This window comes from Salmo salar, chromosome 11 (genome assembly GCF_965601325.2).
Source record: "Salmo salar chromosome 11, fSalSal1, whole genome shotgun sequence".
Lineage (NCBI taxonomy): Eukaryota > Metazoa > Chordata > Actinopteri > Salmoniformes > Salmonidae > Salmo > Salmo salar.
Window position 1 is genome coordinate 107,462,307 of NC_138301.1, and position 17,117 is coordinate 107,479,423.

Below are 17,117 nucleotides of genomic sequence, written 5' to 3' on the forward strand. Positions count from 1 at the left end.
TGTCACCCCTCCACTGTCTGCGTTTTACAGTGTTACCCCTCCACTGTCTGCATTTTATGGTGTTACCCCTCCACTGTCTGCATTTTACTAGTGTCACCCCTCCACTGTCTACATTTTATGGTGTTACCCCTCAACTGTCTGCGTTTTATGGTGTTACCCCTCCACTGTCTGCGTTTTAGTGTTACCCCTCCACTGTCTGCGTTTTATGGTTTTACCCCTCTCCTGTCTGCATTTTACTAGTGTCACCCCTCCACTGTTTGTGTTTTACAGTGTTACCCCTCCACTGTCTGCATTTTACAGTTACCCCTCCACTGTCTGCGTATTACTAGTGTCACCCCTCCACTGTCTGCGTTTTACAGTGTTACCCCTCCACTGCATGCATTTTACAGTGTTACCCCTCCACTGTCTGCGTTTTAAAGTCACCCCTCCACTGTCTGCATTTTACAGTGTTACCACTCCACTGTCTGCATTTTACTAGTGTCACCCCTCCACTGTCTGCGTTTTGCAGTGTTACCCCTCCACTGTCTGCGTTTTACTAGTGTCACCCTTCCACTGTCTGCGTTTTACAGTGTTACCCCTCCACTGTCTGCATTTTACAATGTTACCCCTCCACTGTCTGCGTTTTACAGTGTTACCCCTCCACTGTCTGCGTTTTACAGTGTTACCCCTCCACTGTCTGCGTTTAACAGTGTGACCCCTCCACTGTCTGCGTTTTACAGTGTTACCCCTCCACTGTCTGCATTTTACAGTGTCACCCCTCCACTGTCTGCGTTTTACTAGTGTCACCCCTCCACTGTCTGTGTTTTACAGTGTCACCCCTCCACTGTCTGCATTTTACTAGTGTCACCCCTCCACTGTCTGCGTTTTGCAGTGTTACCCCTCCACTGTCTGCGTTTTACTAGTGTCACCCTTCCACTGTCTGCGTTTTACAGTGTTACCCCTCCACTGTCTGCGTTTTACTAGTGTCACCCTTCCACTGTCTGCGTTTTACAATGTTACCCCTCCACTGTCTGCGTTTTACAGTGTTACCCCTCCACTGTCTGCGTTTTACAGTGTTACCCCTCCACTGTCTGCGTTTAACAGTGTGACCCCTCCACTGTCTGCGTTTTACAGTGTTACCCCTCCACTGTCTGCATTTTACAGTGTCACCCCTCCACTGTCTGCGTTTTACTAGTGTCACCCCTCCACTGTCTGTGTTTTACAGTGCTACCCCTCCACTGTCTGCGTTTTACAGTGTTACCCCTCCACTGTCTGCATTTTACAGTGTCACCCCTCCACTGTCTGCGTTTTACTAGTGTCACCCCTCCACTGTCTGTGTTTTACAGTGTCACCCCTCCACTGTCTGCGTTTTACAGTGTCACCCCTCCACTATCTGCGTTTTACAGTGTCACCCCTCCACTGTCTGTGTTTTACAGTGTTATGGATGTTTTCTATTTCATTCTGTCTTTTTACCCTCAAGGCTACTCAAGCTATTATTTCACTTCAACGACGACCCTTCTACTCTGCAATCTAAGTGTTTGTTCTCTCCTCAGAACATCATGCCTATTTCAGCAGCCATGTTCCGCAGTGAGCGTAAGAACCCGGTCCCTCAGTGTCCTCCCAGGCTGGATGTCCAGATGCTGACCCCAGTCATCTGGAGCCGTATGCCCAACCACTTCCTGTCCCCAGAGACGGGCCGTGTGAACGACAGGCACGGTTGGATGGTGGAGTGTAGAGAGCCTCTCACCATGATGGCCCTGCACATCCCTGAGGAGAACAGGTGAGAACACTGCCACCATTGCTGACATCTAAGCAGAAGATTATTGTGTTTGATTGTGAAATGGATTTCAGTCTTAGCTATAGTATTGTGAAAGACGTATAAACAGGAGTCATTTTGGCTCTGATGCAATAGATTTGTCCAAATCTGTACAGCCTTGGGCCATACTGTCCTCTGCCTCTGTCCCTTCTAGATGTATTGACGTCCTGGAGTTGTCGGAGCGTATGGACCTGCTGAAGTTCCACTACCACACTCTGAAACTGTACGGCTCGGTCTGTGCTCTGGGGAACAACCGCGTGGCTCACGCCCTGTGCAGCCATGTTGATGAGTCCCAGCTATTCTACGCCATAGAGAACACCTACCTGCCTGGACCGATGAGGAGCGGCTACTACGATCTGCTCATCAGCATGCACCTGGAGTCGGCCAAGAGGAACCGCCTCATGACCAATAAGGAGTTCATTGTGCCCATGACTGAAGAGACGCGCAGCATCAACCTCAACTCAGACACTGACAAATCCCATGCTTTACCAGGGGTGGGCCTCACTACCTGTCTGCGCCCCAAACTCCACTTCTCCCCCACTGGGTTTGTAGGGACAGACCTGGATATCTACACCCTCAGCCCCTTCATCCCCCTACATGTAAGGAGCCTCATAGGTTTGCAATCTTTGCAACTTTCAATAAATTCCCTGGTTTTCCAGAAATCCTGGTTGGAGGATTCCAGATTTCCTCCTTATTCCCTCCTGAATCCGGGAATCTTCCAACCGGTATTTTTGAAAAGAAAAACTGGGAATTATTGAAAGTTCCCAGAGTTTTGCAACACTGGGCCAGGCTGATGGAGGGAGAGGGGAAAGATTTTCTGTTTGAACTGACTGATGGTCATGAAAGTGTGTCTCTCTCTCCTGTAGGTGCTGAAGGCGAAGGCCCTGACCATGCTGACCGAAGCTGTCCAGGATGGTGGTCAAGCCATGAGGGATCCTGTAGGAGGCAGTGTTGAGTTCCACTTTGTCCCCATCCTCAAGCTTATCAGCACCCTGCTCATCATGGGTGTGTTTGAGAATGCAGATGTCAAGCACATCCTGAAGATGATTGAGCCCACAGTGTTCAGTGGAGAGGCAGAGGATGCTGCCCAGGGAGAGGGGGACCAAACACTGGCCCTCAAAGAACGGGGATTGGAGGTGAAGGAAGAAGAGAAGGGAGCAGTAGAGAGCGGACATGAAACAGAAATGGAGGATGAGGGGATGGGTGAGGAAGATGAGGAAATGGAGGCAGAGCTGGAGGAGTTGGAGCCTATAGAAAAAGAGGAAGACGGAGAGAAAGTGGATGGAGAGAAAGGTGCTGAGGAGACGGAGAAGGAGGTGAAGCCTGGAGAGGCAGGAGAACAAGTAGGTCTGGAAGAGGGATTACTGCACATGAAGCTGCCAGAGTCTGTCAAGCTACAGGTTGGTGTGTGTGTTTTTCAATTTCACTATCCTCCTTAGTTTTATGAATTACCCTAATCTATGCCGCTAAGTCTCAGGTCATTCTCTCTCTGTCGGTCAGATGTGCACTCTGCTGCAGTATTTCTGTGACTGTGAGTTGCGCCACAGGGTGGAGGCAATCATAGCCTTCTCAGACGAGTTTGTGAGCCAGGTGCAGGCCAACCAGAGAGCCCGCTACAATGAGCTCATGCTGGCGTACACCATGAGCGCTGCTGAGACCGCTCGCAAGACCCGCGAGTTCCGCTCCCCACCACAGGAGCAGGTACCCTCTGCCTCAGCCACTGTCTCCCGGAGGATAAAGTACACTATCACACTTACTGTTTCTCTGTTTGATATGCAGGTCAACATGCTGATGAACTTGAAGAACATTGCGGAGGATGAGGATTGTCCTGTGCCTGACGAGGTCCGCGATGGCCTGCAGGCTTTTCACAAGAACCTGCTGTTTCACTGCAGTCAGTCAAGCTCATACCTAGCTCTCCATATGTAACTTAGAATTTCACTTGTATATCAAAGAGGCCCAATAGTTGAGATTAAAAGTTTTCAGCTAATGTCAATGATCTATCACCCCTGATGTCATGTCAGGTGTACATATCGAAGAGGAAGAGGTAGAGGAGGAGTTGGATATGTCTCTCAAAGGACGACTCCTCCGAATGCTGGACAAGTGGAGGCACCTCCGTAAGAAGAAGGTAGAGGAGGAGGAACCTGAGGAGGAGACCAAACCCAGTGAGTCTCACTCACTATCAGCTGTCCCAGTGAAAAACGGTCAAATCAAGCCAAAAATGTACCATCAATCTCAGTCTAGTCGCCATGGGATAGTTTTATTCGGTTTTAGCAATCAATTATTTTCAGGTTACAATGATTTTATCACTAACACAACAAAAAACAGACAATCGATCAATTAACTGATGTCCCTCCTCCAAAACCAACCCACCAGGCACCCTCCAGGAGCTGATCTCCCACACCATGGTCCACTGGGCCCAGGAGTCATTCATCCAGAACCCTGAGCTGGTGCGTCTGATGTTCAGCCTGCTGCACCGTCAGTATGACGGGCTGGGGGAGCTGATCCGGGCCCTGCCCAAAGCCTACACCATCAATGCCATCTCCATAAAGGATACCATGGACCTGCTGGAGTGCCTGGGACAGATCCGCACGCTGCTCATCGTCCAGATGGGCCCCGAGGAGGAGAGGCTCATGATCCAGAGCATCGGGTCAGTACAGAAAACAGTTAGAAAGGTACAGAGAAGACATTATAAACTGGGTGGTTCAAGCTCTGAATGCTTTTTTTTACTGTTCTAATTATGTTGGTAACCAGTTTATAATAGCAATAAGGCACCTCTGGGGTTTGTGGTGTATGGCCAATATACCACGGCTAAGGGCTGTATCTTTATTTTATTTATTGAACCTTTATTTAACTAGGCAAGTCAGTTAAGAACAAATTATTATTTACAATGATGGCCTACCAAAAGGCAAAAGTTTTCCTTGGAGGACGGGGGCTGGGATTAAAAATAAAAATGTATTAAATAAAAATATAAGACAAAACACACATCACCACAAGAGAGACAACACTACATAAAGAAAGGCCTAAGACAACAACATAGCATGGCAGCAACACATGATGACAACAGCATGGCAGAAACACAACATGACAACAACATGGTAGAAACACAACATGGCAGCAGCACAACATGGTAGCAGGACAAAACAGGGTGCAAACGTTATTGGGCACAGACAACAGCACAAAGGGCAAGAAGGTAGAGACAACAATACATCACGCAAAGCAGCCACAACTGTCAGTAAGAGTATCCATGATTGAGTCTTTGAATGAAGAGATTGAGATAAAACTGTCCAGTTTGAGTGTTTGTTGCAGCTCTTTCCAGTCTCTAGCTGCAGCAAACTGAAATGACAAGTGACCCAGGGATGTGTGTGCTTTGGGGATCTTTAACAGAATGTGACTGGCAGAACGGGTGTTGTCTGTGGAGGATGAGGGCTGCAGTAGATGTTTCAGATAGGGGGGAGTGAGGCCTAAGAGGGTTTATAAATAAGCATCAACCAGTGGGTCTTGAGACGGGTATACAGAGATGACCAGTTTATAGAAGAGTATAGACTGCAGTGATGTGTCCTATAAGGAGCATTGGTGGCAAATCTGATGGCCGAATGGTAAAGAACATCTAGCTCAAGAGCACCCTTACCTGCCGAGCTATAAATTACGTTTCCGTAATCTAGCATGGGTAGGATGGTCATCTGAATCAGGGTTAGTTTGGCAGCTGGGGTGAAAGAGGAGCGATTACGATAAAGGAAACAAAGTCTAAATTTAACTTTAGCCTGCAGCTTTGATATGTGCTGAGAGGTAGTAATCACACCTGTGGGGAGAGGGGCATTCTTCTTACCAAACCACATGACCTTTGTTTTGGAGGTTTTCAGAACAAGGTTAAGGGTAGAGAAAGATTGTTGGACACTAAGAAAGCTTTGTTGTAGAGCGTTTAACACAAAATCCAGGGAGGGGCCAGCTGAGACTGTATCATCTGCATATAAATGGATGAGAGAGCTTCCTACTGCCTGAGCTATGTTGTTGATGTAAATTCGGAAGAGGGTGGGGCCTAGGATCGAGCCTTGGGGTGCACCCTTGGTGACAGGCAGTACCTGAGACAGCGAATGTTCTGACTTTATACACTGCACTCTTTGAGAGAGGTAGTTAGCAAACCAGGCCAAAGACCCCTCAGAGACACTAATACTCCTTAGCCGGCCTACAAGAATGGAATGGTCTACCGTATCAAAACTTTGGCCAAGTCAACAAAAATAGCAGCACAACATTGCTTAGAATCAAGGGCAATAGTGACATCATTTAGTACATTTAAGGTTGCAGTGACACATCCATAACCTGAGCGGAAACCAGATTGCATACCAGAGAGAATACTATAGACATCAAGAAAGCCAGTCAGTTGATTATTGACAAGTTTTTCCAATACTTTTGATAAACAGGGTAAAATAGAAATAGGCCTATAACAGTTAGGATCAGCTTGATCTCCCCCTTTAAATAAAGGACAAACCGTGGCTGCCTTCCAAGCAATGGGAACCTCCCCAGAGAGGAGAGACAGGTTAAAAAGGTTAGAGATAGGCTTGGCGATTATAGGGGCAGCTACCTTAAAGAAGAATGTTTCTAAACCATCTGACCCAGATGTTTTTTTAGGGTCAAGTTTAAGGAGCTCCATTAGCACCTTAGATTCAGTGACCACCTGCAGGGAGAAACTTTGTAGGAGTATCGGGGCTAGTCGCATTAGAAGGGGTGGGAGATGAGGAAATGTTGGACAGGCAAGGAGGCAGGGCTGAGTCAAATAGGAATCCAGACTTAATGAAGTGATGATTAAAAAACTCAGCCATGTGCTTCTTGTCACTAACAACCACATCATCAACTTTAAGGGACATGGGCAGCTGTGAGGAGGAGGCTTCATTCTCCAGGTCATTAACCATTTCCCAGAACTTCTTGGGGTTTAGACATAGAGAGAGAGAACTGCTCCTTAAAGTAACTAACTTTGGCCTTCCGGATAGCCTGAGTGCACTTATTTCTCCTTTGCCTGAACGAGAGCCTGTCAGCCTGAGTATGCATGTGCCGAGCCTTTCGACAAATAGAATTCTTGAGGTGGAGTAACTCTGCAAGATCACGGTCGAACCAGGGGCTGAACCTGTTTTTAATTCTCATTTTCTTATGGGGGCATGTTTGTTAACAATATCACTGAAAATATAAAAAAAGAAGGTCCAAACATCATCGACAGAGATGATTCTATACCAATTTACAGAGGCCAGGTCATGAAGGAAGGCTTGCTCATTAAAGTCTTTTAGCAAGCGTCTTTGACAAATCAGGACTGGTCGTTTCACTGAGCAGCCATTACGAACACAGGCTGTAAAACAGTGATCACTAAGGTCATTACAGGAAACACCAGACTGATACCTATCAGGATTATTTGTGAGTATAACATCGAGGAGAGTAGCCTTTTCTGGGTGTTTGGAGTCATACCTTGTGGGATTGGTAATAATCTGAGAAATATTTAGGGAGTCCCATTGCTTTAGGACTTGGGTAGGTGGTTTAAGCATGTCCCAGTTTAGGTCACCTAGCAGGACAAATTCAGACTTAGTGTAAGGGGCCAGGAGAGAGCTTAGGGCAGTTAGGGTACAGGCCGGTGCTGATGGAGGACGATAACACCCAGCAACAGTCAACAAAGAGCTATTTGAAAGTATCTAGGCACTCCGCATTGTGTCATGCATAAGAACAGCCCTTAGCCCGGGTATATTGGCCATATACCAGACCCCCACGGGCCTTATTGCTTTAGTATACCGGAGAGAGAATTGGAGGAACTGAGAATCAGCATGAGCCTTCTTTCTCCATCAGGAACATCATGAGCAACAAAGTGTTTTATCAGCACCCCAACCTGATGCGAGCGCTGGGCATGCACGAGACTGTCATGGAGGTGATGGTCAACGTGCTGGGTGGTGGCGACTCCAAGGTGAAGTGGTTATATGCTTCATAACTACAGGATCAATGATTGTCTGAAAATTCAAATGAGTAACATATTTTTACACTGTAGTCAGTGCATTCACCCTACATGTGTTCTTCTGCAGGAGATCAGATTCCCTCTTATGGTCACCAACTGCTGTCGTTTCCTGTGCTACTTCTGTCGTATCAGTCGTCAGAACCAACGCTCCATGTTCGATCACCTCAGCTACCTGCTTCAGAACAGTGGCATCGGCCTTGGTGAGGGACATTGATATCTTCTTCAAATACAAGTTTATATTCTTGTATAAATGGGAAAGAAAGGTTGACATAATTCCTCTAAAGGCAGAATAGTTTTGCTGTGTGTTGAAACTAAACGTGTCATGGATGTCTTTCAGGAATGCGTGGCTCCACCCCTCTAGACGTAGCTGCAGCATCCTGTATTGATAACAATGAGCTGGCTCTGGCTCTACAGGAACAAGACCTGGAGAAGGTTGGACACCCCCAGCACCCGCATGAACATTCTCTGATCCAGCAGCACATTGGTCATCACTCTTTCTGTCTCTTTTGCCCTGTGTTTTTCCTCCCAGGTGGTGAAGTACCTTGCAGGCTGTGGGCTTCAGAGCTGTCCCCAGCTCCTGGCTAAGGGTTACCCTGACATTGGCTGGAACCCTTGTGGCGGAGAGAAATACTTGGACTTCCTCCGCTTCGCTGTCTTTGTCAACGGTCTGTGTTTGTTGGCTTCATGTAATGGAATACACTGCTGTAGGTATTGTCTTTCTGTTTGTCCTTCATCACTGAACGTGGTTTGGCTCCATGTCCCCCATAGGAGAGAGCGTAGAGGAGAATGCCAATGTGGTGGTGCGTCTTCTGATCCGTCGGCCAGAGTGTTTTGGCCCGGCTCTGAGAGGAGAGGGTGGGAACGGCCTGCTGGCTGCTATAGAGGAGGCCATCAAGATCTCTGAGGATCCTGCCAGGGACGGCCCCACTGTCAAGAAAGACAGGCGCTTCCCCGGCATGTAAGCGCCAAACCGGTTAGGGACTCTGCCGATTGACTATCTAGTCTTAACTGGTGTAGTAGATTAGAACATGTACTCCTTTCAAAGGTCTTGGGCCTACATGTATTAATTTTTCCTTTCTCCTGGTAGGTTCCCTGGTGGAGAAGGGCAGCATGAGGAGAACAAGGTGCATCTTGGGAATGCCATCATGTCCTTCTACTCAGCTCTCATTGACTTGCTGGGACGCTGCGCTCCAGAGATGCATGTGAGTACTGAGCGTTGGAAAACCTTAAGAGAGAAACCAAGGCTTATGGAATTGTGCTAGCTAGCTGCTGTGTTTTCAGTCTAAGACATTGCTATTTGTTCTTCATCCTCCAGTTAATCCAGGCTGGGAAGGGTGAGGCTCTGAGGATCAGGGCCATCCTGAGGTCCCTGGTGCCCATAGAGGACCTGGTGGGAGTCATCAGCCTGTCTGTCCAAATCCCAGACTTTGGAAAGGGTGAGCCACAGGGGAAACCATTTGGGTTCAGTTAACTCTGTTGTGTTGGCTCAAGGAAAGGGAGTATTGATGTCTTGATGATGAAACAGAACAAAACATGGTTTCAGTTTAGTTTGATCGTAATATGTTCCATATTATATCTGTAGTCAAAAGTCTTAATATGATGTGAGTCCTAGCATTATTCTCCTCTTTAACTTCCCGCTGTCTTTTGTGATGTCTAGATAACAGCATCATTGAACCCAAGATGTCTTCCAGTTTTGTGCCGGACCACAAGGCTCCCATGGTGCTGTTCCTTGACAGAGTGTATGGTATTGACAACCAGGACTTCCTGCTCCATGTGCTGGAGGTGGGCTTCCTGCCTGACATGAGGGCAGCTGCTTCTCTGGACACAGTGAGTCAGCCTCTCTCGATCTCACTACTCATATACTGTACATGACATAAGGCAATAACTTGCTCTTACGCAGGAGTGAGACACTAAGCATATATTGACTGTAAACAGAACTACGGCTAATTTGTTGGCATATCAGCATATTGTTTGATTAAAAATGTATCTCAACATTTTAATTGAGTTGTTAGTGTGTGGTCTTTTGAACACAGAGAATAGGACAGTTTAAATCAGGAATGGGCAACTGGCGGCCCGCGGCCCCCCTTTTGTAGTCCAGTGGATTACTGTTGAGAGTTAGAATAGTAGAATACACAAGGTGACATTTAGAAATGTGGTTGTGCATCAACAGTTTTTCTCTTGTTATTTCAGTCACTGACAGTCACTCAATTAGCCATGTCAGCAAAACATGTTTAGTTTGGTCAGTTAGTCTAGCGGCCAGCTATCTAAACTTGTAGTAATCATGATGGAATTACTGACCTGGGGGCCCCCGTTGATTTTGTTAGTCACTCTCGATCAGAATTGTAGGAAATTAGCTGTAAAATAAAAAACGTTTCTCTCTTCCCCTTGGCAAAATATGTAGAATTGTAGGAAATTAACTCTAAAACCTCAAAAATGCTTTCAAAATGGGGGGCCTCCAAAACGTTTTTCCAGTGGGGGAGTGGGGGGCAACAACATTTCACTTAGTGCCCCAAAAATGCTAGGGCTGGCTTTGACTGCCTGTGTGGGTATGGATGTGGGTACGCAGACCTGCAATTTGTTTTGTGGCCCCCACGCCCAACCAAGTTGCCCATCCCTGGTTTAAATGGATCTCTCCCCACTAGGCGGCTTTCTGCACCACAGAGATGGCCCTGGCTCTGAACCGCTACCTCTCTCTGGCCGTGCTGCCCCTCATCACCAAGTGTGCCTTCCTGTTTGCCGGCACAGACCACCGGGCCATCATGATCGACTCAATGCTGCACACCATCTACCGTCTGTCCCGCGGACGAGCCTTCACTAAGGCCCAGAGAGATGTTATTGAGGAGTGTCTCATGGCTTTGTGCAAGTGAGTTGGACTTACCATGAGCTGTTATCTGAAGTCTATCTTTCTGCATTGTGTCAGTAGAATTGTCCTCTATAATTTAATGTCTCCTGGACATGACATGTTCTCTTCCCTAAACTGTTTGTACAGTGAACTTTTAGTGAGGTGTTTAACCATGCTTGATAATATATTTACGTGCGCTTATTTATTTGTGTCTATTTCCTAGAAATCTACGGCCATCCATGTTACAACACCTGTTGAGAAGGCTGGTGTTTGATGTACCAATTCTCAATGAATATGCCAAAATGCCACTTAAGGTATGGACATGACTTAAACGGTCATTAGACAAACAAACCTTTATAGAATCAAAACAAAGGAATGAAGATAGCCGTATCAAGATAATGTACGTATCATCCAGATGTTAGTATGCATCATCTCACTGATCTCATAATGTTATTTTGTTGGCTGCAGCTTTTGACCAATCACTATGAGCGTTGTTGGAAGTACTATTGCCTGCCCAACGGCTGGGGCAACTTTGGAGTGTCATCAGAGGAGGAGCTGCATCTCACCCGCAAACTCTTCTGGGGCATCTTTGAGTCCCTGGCCCACAAGGTTACACTATTACACTGATCGATCAGAGATATCTTAGTCACCAGGAAATGTTTGGCTCCAATAAAAAAAAACGTTGATAGATCATTGTAGAAATATTTCACTATGTCATCTGGTTCTGGTTTCAGAAATTTGATGCTGAGCTGTTCAAAATTGCCATGCCGTGCATATGTGCCATTGCTGGTGCCATTCCTCCAGATTATGTAGATGCCAGCTACTCCTCCAAGACTGAGAAGAAAGCCTCGGTGGATGCAGAGGGAAACTTTGATCCCAAACCAGTGGAGACCACAAAGTAAGACCCTTGAATGGGAGAGAGTGAGATGAAAGAGATGAAAGAGAGAGAAAATGATGAAGGACCGAAGAGAGGGCGAGATGAGGGGGTGAGATGAAGGAGAGAAGAGGGAGAGATGAAGGGAGAGTAAACCTTTAGGAGGAAGGCCTTGAGAAAACACAAACAAATTAAATAAGATACAGTATCAACGGAAAGTGTTGATATTTTCATGAATATTTCACAGTATCCTCTGCTTTTAGCTACTGTGTAGCAAGTTATGTCTATAGTGTACTGAAGTCTATGTTTTGTGTTGTAGTACTATCATCCCTGAGAGATTGGATGGTTTCATCAACAAATATGCTGAATACACACATGACAAGTGGGCTTTTGAAAAGGTCAGTAAAAAAAACTACCAAAGGCAACAATAAACATTTGTGTATCAGTTGTACAGCAAATTGTACAATGTATGGTGTTTTAAACAATAATGTTGTATGTATGCTCACCTGCAGATTCAGAATAACTGGACGTATGGAGAGATGTTGGATGAAGATTCTAAAACTCACCCCATGCTCCGACCGTACAAAACATTCTCAGAGAAGGTAAGAGGCACAGTTGATCATTTTCTTACAATGCATATTATTTTCTGTCAACCACCACAGATTTTTACCATTGCTGCTCTCTGATGCCCTCTGTCTGTAATGATCTCCTCCCTTGTAGGACAAAGAGATCTACCGTTGGCCCATCAAAGAGTCCATGAAGGCTATAATTGCGTGGGAGTGGACTCTGGATCAAACGAGGGAAGGAGAGGAAGCCAAGACTGAGCAAAAGAAGGCGGCTCGGAAAATCTCTCAGACTGCACAGGTACAGAGAAAAGGACGATAGGAAAGGATGAATAACCCATAAAATTACATTTTAGATTTAATAGGATCTCTGTGGACAGAGATAATAAAAACAGTATGAATAAATGTGTGTATTTCAGGCAACGTACGACCCCAGCCAAGGCTACAGTCCCCAACCGATTGAAATCTCCCACATGGCACTGTCAAGAGAGCTGCAGGTATGATGGCACTAAAGTATTTTACCTTTATTTAACTAGGCAAGTTGGTTAAGAACAAATTCTTATTTTCAATGACGGCCTAGGAACAGTGGGTTAACTGCCTTGTTCAGGGGCAGAACGACAGATTATTACCTTGTCAGCTCGGGGATTCAATCTTGCAACCTTCCGGTTACTAGTCCAATGTTCTAACCACTAGGCTACCCATCCCTCTCAATTACTTTACAGACTGTAATGTGATCAATGTTTTCATAATTTCTCCTTTCCCCAGTCCATGGCAGAACAGCTTGCAGAGAACTATCACAATACCTGGGGTCGCAAGAAGAAGATGGAGCTGCAGTCCAAAGGTCAGAGGTCATTCTGTTCAGAAAACAAAGAGGATATTGCCTACGGAATTGCCCGTCACCTTTTTCTTTCAAAAAACGTTAATGGGAACCTTGTGTGTGTTTTGACTGTGTGTAGGAGGAGGCTCCCACCCTTTGCTTGTACCCTACGACACCCTGACAGCAAAGGAAAAGGCACGAGACAGGGAAAAGGCTCACGAGCTTCTTAAATTCCTTCAACTCAATGGATTTGCAGTCACCAGGTAAAAGGAAAAGTCATTGAAGTTATCAAGTTGAAGAAGCAACTGAATATGTATGGATAAATCATGCTTTTGAATTCTTTCTCCAGGGGGATGAAAGACATGGAGTCAGACATCTCATCTATCGAGAAGCGCTTTGCTTATGGTTTCCTGCAGAAGTTGTTAAAGTGGATGGAGATCGCCCAGGAGTTCATAGCTCATCTTGGTAGAGTGGGCTCTGGGAGGAGGGTGGATGATGATAACCAATGAAATAGTGCTTTGGAATTGAGCAACTGATTGAATCAGTGGTCAATGTTGACTGTTATTGAGCAACTGAATGAATCAGTGTAGAGTCAATGTTGACATTTAACACGATAACAATACTCCATAATGTTGTCTTGTGGGTTTCATTCAGAGGCTGTGGTGAGCAGTGGCAGAGTGGAGAAGTCGCCTCATGAGCAGGAGATCAAATTCTTTGCAAAGGTGAGACCAGAATCACTATGAAACAGGCCTATCTAGAGAGGAGGAGAGATGGCATTTGATACAGCTGTTAAATGTTTACTGCAGGGGTATAAGAATATATGATGATGATGATGAACTGTGTTTGTCTCAGATCCTGTTGCCCCTGATCAATCAGTACTTTAAAAACCACTGTCTGTACTTCCTGTCCACACCGGCCAAAGTCCTGGGTAGTGGAGGACATTCCTCTAACAAGGAGAAAGAGATGATTGCCAGGTAACTCTGTCACACACTGTATTACATGTGTATTTCTACACCTCAGTTCAGTTAGTTGGCTTTCGCCACTTTCATATATCTCTACTCATCATGTCAAGTCTCTCTTTTGGAACCTGTGCTGTAATTTCACCTTTTTCCTCTTACCTTTCATCATTCATTACCTTTCATCGTTCATTACCTTTCATCATTCATTACCTTTCATCGTTCATTACCTTTCATCATTCATTACCTTTCATCGTTCATTACCTTTCATCATTTATTACCTTTCATCGTTCATTACCTTTCGTCGTTCATTACCTTTCGTTGTTCATTACCTTTCGTCGTTCATTACCTTTCATCGTTCATTACCTTTCATCGTTCATTACCTTTCATCGTTCATTACCTTTCGTCGTTCATTACCTTTCGTCGTTCATTACCTTTCGTCGTTCATTACCATTCATCGTTCATTACCTTTCATCGTTCATTACCTTTCATCGTTCATTACCTTTCATCGTTCATTACCTTTCATTGTTCATTACCTTTCATTGTTCATTACCTTTCATTGTTCATTGCCTTTCATCATTCGTTACCTTTCATCAATCATTACCTTTCGTCAATCATTACATTCCTCTGCGTTTCCTCTCTCCTTTCTATTGGGTGTCGCTGTAGCATCTTCTGTAAAATGGCTGCTCTGGTGAGACACAGAGTTTCTCTCTTTGGTAAGAAATCGTCTTTGTCCTGATGATTTAGTTCTGTCCCGTCATTCCTGCTCTGTTTCCGTCTGTCTAACTTGTGTTTGACCCTCCCCACTGTATCTCTACTTCACTGTCCGCTGTTCGTCCATCTCTGACTCTGATTACCTGTGCTTGGCTTTCTCCCCTTCTTATGCTGATTTGAGTTGATGTCATTTGAACTAATGTACTTGCATTGAAGGTTTTTCTACCTGGTACTGTAAATCCCAAATAATTTCTCTTGATGTTGCCAGCCTTCATTATATCTAGGTGACTTTGTCTATCCTGTATAGGAAATGACGCCCCTGCTATTGTCAACTGTCTTCACATCCTGGCACGATCTCTCGACGCAAGGTAATATTCACTTCTCTGAAATGTGTTCACAATCCAAATACGAAGGTAATGGATCAAATGTGTCATCTCAGGTTTTCTCATAGCCTTCCTCTGTTCCCTCCCTGCTCTGAATTCCTCAGGACGGTGATGAAGTCTGGGCCTGAAATCGTGAAGGCAGGGCTCAGGTCATTCTTTGAGGGTGCAGCTGATGATATAGAGAAGATGGTGGAGAACCTCAAACTGGGAAAGGTGTCTAAAGGCAACCAGGTAAGAGCGAAGTGTCTACAAGAGAACAGGTAGGAATTGAACTATTCCAGAAGTATTGTCTTTCAATCTTGTTCACCATGTTTTACTGTGTGGTCCCTCTACAGCAGGTGAAAGGCGTGTCCCAGAACATCAACTACACCACCATTGCTCTGCTCCCAGTCCTCACCTCCCTGTTCGACCACATCTCTCAGCACCAGTTTGGAGATGATGTCATTTGTGAGTCATGTGTCATCACGGCATTCATGTGATGACACATCATTCCAGTTTACTTACTCTCAGAATTGTGAAAAATGTGCATGTCTTGTGGACTGTGTTAACCGTGTATGTTCGTGTTCATGTGTGTTTTTGTGTGTATGTGTTTTCATGGTGGTCAGTGGATGATCTCCAGATGTCGTGTTACCGCATCATGTGCGCCATCTACTCGTTGGGTACTGTCAAGAACCCTCATGTGGAGAGGTGAGTCGGGATCTGGCTCTGTTTATCTTTGTGAACAGTACAGCAATACAAACCTGATCATCTGTGAGTTTGACTGCCCTTGTCTTCCCTTGTCCAGGCAGAGGCCAGCCCTGGGGGAGTGTCTGGCCCATCTGGCGGCTGCTATGCCTGTGGCCTACCTGGAGCCCCATCTCAATGAGTACAACTCCTTCTCTGTTTACACCACCAAGACCCCCAGAGAAAGAGGCAGTGAGTATCCAGCTAATCCTGTGATTTGTTCTCTGTCCACCCAGGACTTGTATTCAAGTTCCTCAACACTCTCTCTCATCTTCTCTTTTTTTCGCCTCTCTCTCTCTGCCTCTCTCTTTCTCTGTTTCTGTCTGTCTCTCTGTCTGTCTCACTGTCTGTCTCTCTCCATCTCGCTTGCTCAATCTCTCTTTTTTCCCATCTGTCTGTCTGTCTGTCTGTCTGTCTGTCTGTCTGTCTGTCTGTCTGTCTGTCTGTCTGTCTGTCTGTCTGTCTGTCTGTCTGTCTGTCTGTCTGTCTGTCTGTCTGTCTGTCTGTCTGTCTGTGTCTCTTTCTCTCTATCGCTCTGTCTGTCTGTCTGTCTGTCTGTCTGTCTGTCTGTCTGTCTGTCTGTCTGTCTGTCTGTCTGTCTGTCTGTCTGTCTGTCTGTGTCTCTCTCTGTCTGTCTGTCTGTCTGTCTGTCTGTCTGTCTGTCTGTCTGTCTGTCTGTCTGTCTGTCTGTCTGTCTGTCTGTCTGTCTGTCTGTCTGTCTGTCTGTCTGTCTGTCTGTCTGTCTGTCTGTCTGTCTGTCTGTCTCTGGATGTCCATAGTCCTGGGTCTGCCCAATGAGGTCCAGGAGTTATGCCAGGACATACCAGAGCTAGACGTTCTATTGAAAGAGATCGGGGACTTGGCAGAGTCAGGTGCCCGTTACACAGAGATGCCCCATGTAATCGAGATAACTCTGCCCATGCTGTGTAACTACCTGCCCCGCTGGTGGGAAAGAGGAGTAGAGAACTTCCCTGAGCTGGAGGGCCAGATCTGCACCGACGTCACCTCTGAGCAGCTCAACCAGCTGCTGGGCAGCATCATGAAGATTGTCGTCAACAACCTGGGAATTGACGAGGCCTCCTGGATGAAGAGGCTGGCTGGTGAGGTTGCCACAATGCTTTACGTGTCTAATGTACCTGTGTGTGTGTGTGTGTGTGTGTGTTTTCTTGCCAACTCACCATCACCACTCCTCTTCCATCCCTAGTCTTCTCCCAGCCTATTGTGAGCAGGGCCAAGCCAGAGATGCTCAAGTCCCATTTCATCCCCACCATGGAGAAGCTGAAGAAGAGGACAGGGAAGGTGGTGGCAGAGGAGGACCACCTCCGTATGGAGGGGAAGGCCGAGGGGGACGAGGAGGAGGGCACCATCAGGGAGGAGTTTGCTGTGCTCTGCAGGGACCTGTACGCCCTCTACCCTCTCCTCATCCGCTATGTGGACAATAACAGGTACAGTACACAGGCAAAC

At 46.1% G+C, this 17,117-nt stretch overlaps 1 protein-coding gene across 1 annotated transcript in view; it reads left to right on the forward strand.

Moving 5' to 3' along the window:
• LOC106563560 (ryanodine receptor 1) overlaps positions 1–17,117 on the forward strand; it is a 129,275-nt gene that overhangs the window by 54,695 nt on the left and 57,463 nt on the right. The window contains exons 9-43 of the mRNA XM_082958247.1: positions 1,533–1,759; positions 1,950–2,394; positions 2,662–3,195; positions 3,296–3,686; positions 3,817–3,957; positions 4,169–4,442; positions 7,619–7,733; positions 7,849–7,981; positions 8,119–8,213; positions 8,311–8,446; positions 8,550–8,739; positions 8,869–8,983; positions 9,097–9,217; positions 9,439–9,608; positions 10,424–10,644; positions 10,847–10,937; positions 11,092–11,232; positions 11,358–11,521; positions 11,817–11,895; positions 12,010–12,099; positions 12,218–12,361; positions 12,480–12,557; positions 12,826–12,901; positions 13,017–13,140; positions 13,227–13,342; positions 13,532–13,599; positions 13,730–13,851; positions 14,500–14,549; positions 14,855–14,915; positions 15,035–15,161; positions 15,266–15,377; positions 15,536–15,617; positions 15,715–15,845; positions 16,433–16,753; positions 16,858–17,098. Of these exons, the coding sequence (XP_082814373.1) occupies positions 1,533–1,759; positions 1,950–2,394; positions 2,662–3,195; positions 3,296–3,686; positions 3,817–3,957; positions 4,169–4,442; positions 7,619–7,733; positions 7,849–7,981; positions 8,119–8,213; positions 8,311–8,446; positions 8,550–8,739; positions 8,869–8,983; positions 9,097–9,217; positions 9,439–9,608; positions 10,424–10,644; positions 10,847–10,937; positions 11,092–11,232; positions 11,358–11,521; positions 11,817–11,895; positions 12,010–12,099; positions 12,218–12,361; positions 12,480–12,557; positions 12,826–12,901; positions 13,017–13,140; positions 13,227–13,342; positions 13,532–13,599; positions 13,730–13,851; positions 14,500–14,549; positions 14,855–14,915; positions 15,035–15,161; positions 15,266–15,377; positions 15,536–15,617; positions 15,715–15,845; positions 16,433–16,753; positions 16,858–17,098 (5,726 nt within the window). The remainder of the gene's footprint in view (positions 1–1,532; positions 1,760–1,949; positions 2,395–2,661; positions 3,196–3,295; positions 3,687–3,816; positions 3,958–4,168; positions 4,443–7,618; positions 7,734–7,848; positions 7,982–8,118; positions 8,214–8,310; positions 8,447–8,549; positions 8,740–8,868; positions 8,984–9,096; positions 9,218–9,438; positions 9,609–10,423; positions 10,645–10,846; positions 10,938–11,091; positions 11,233–11,357; positions 11,522–11,816; positions 11,896–12,009; positions 12,100–12,217; positions 12,362–12,479; positions 12,558–12,825; positions 12,902–13,016; positions 13,141–13,226; positions 13,343–13,531; positions 13,600–13,729; positions 13,852–14,499; positions 14,550–14,854; positions 14,916–15,034; positions 15,162–15,265; positions 15,378–15,535; positions 15,618–15,714; positions 15,846–16,432; positions 16,754–16,857; positions 17,099–17,117) is intronic.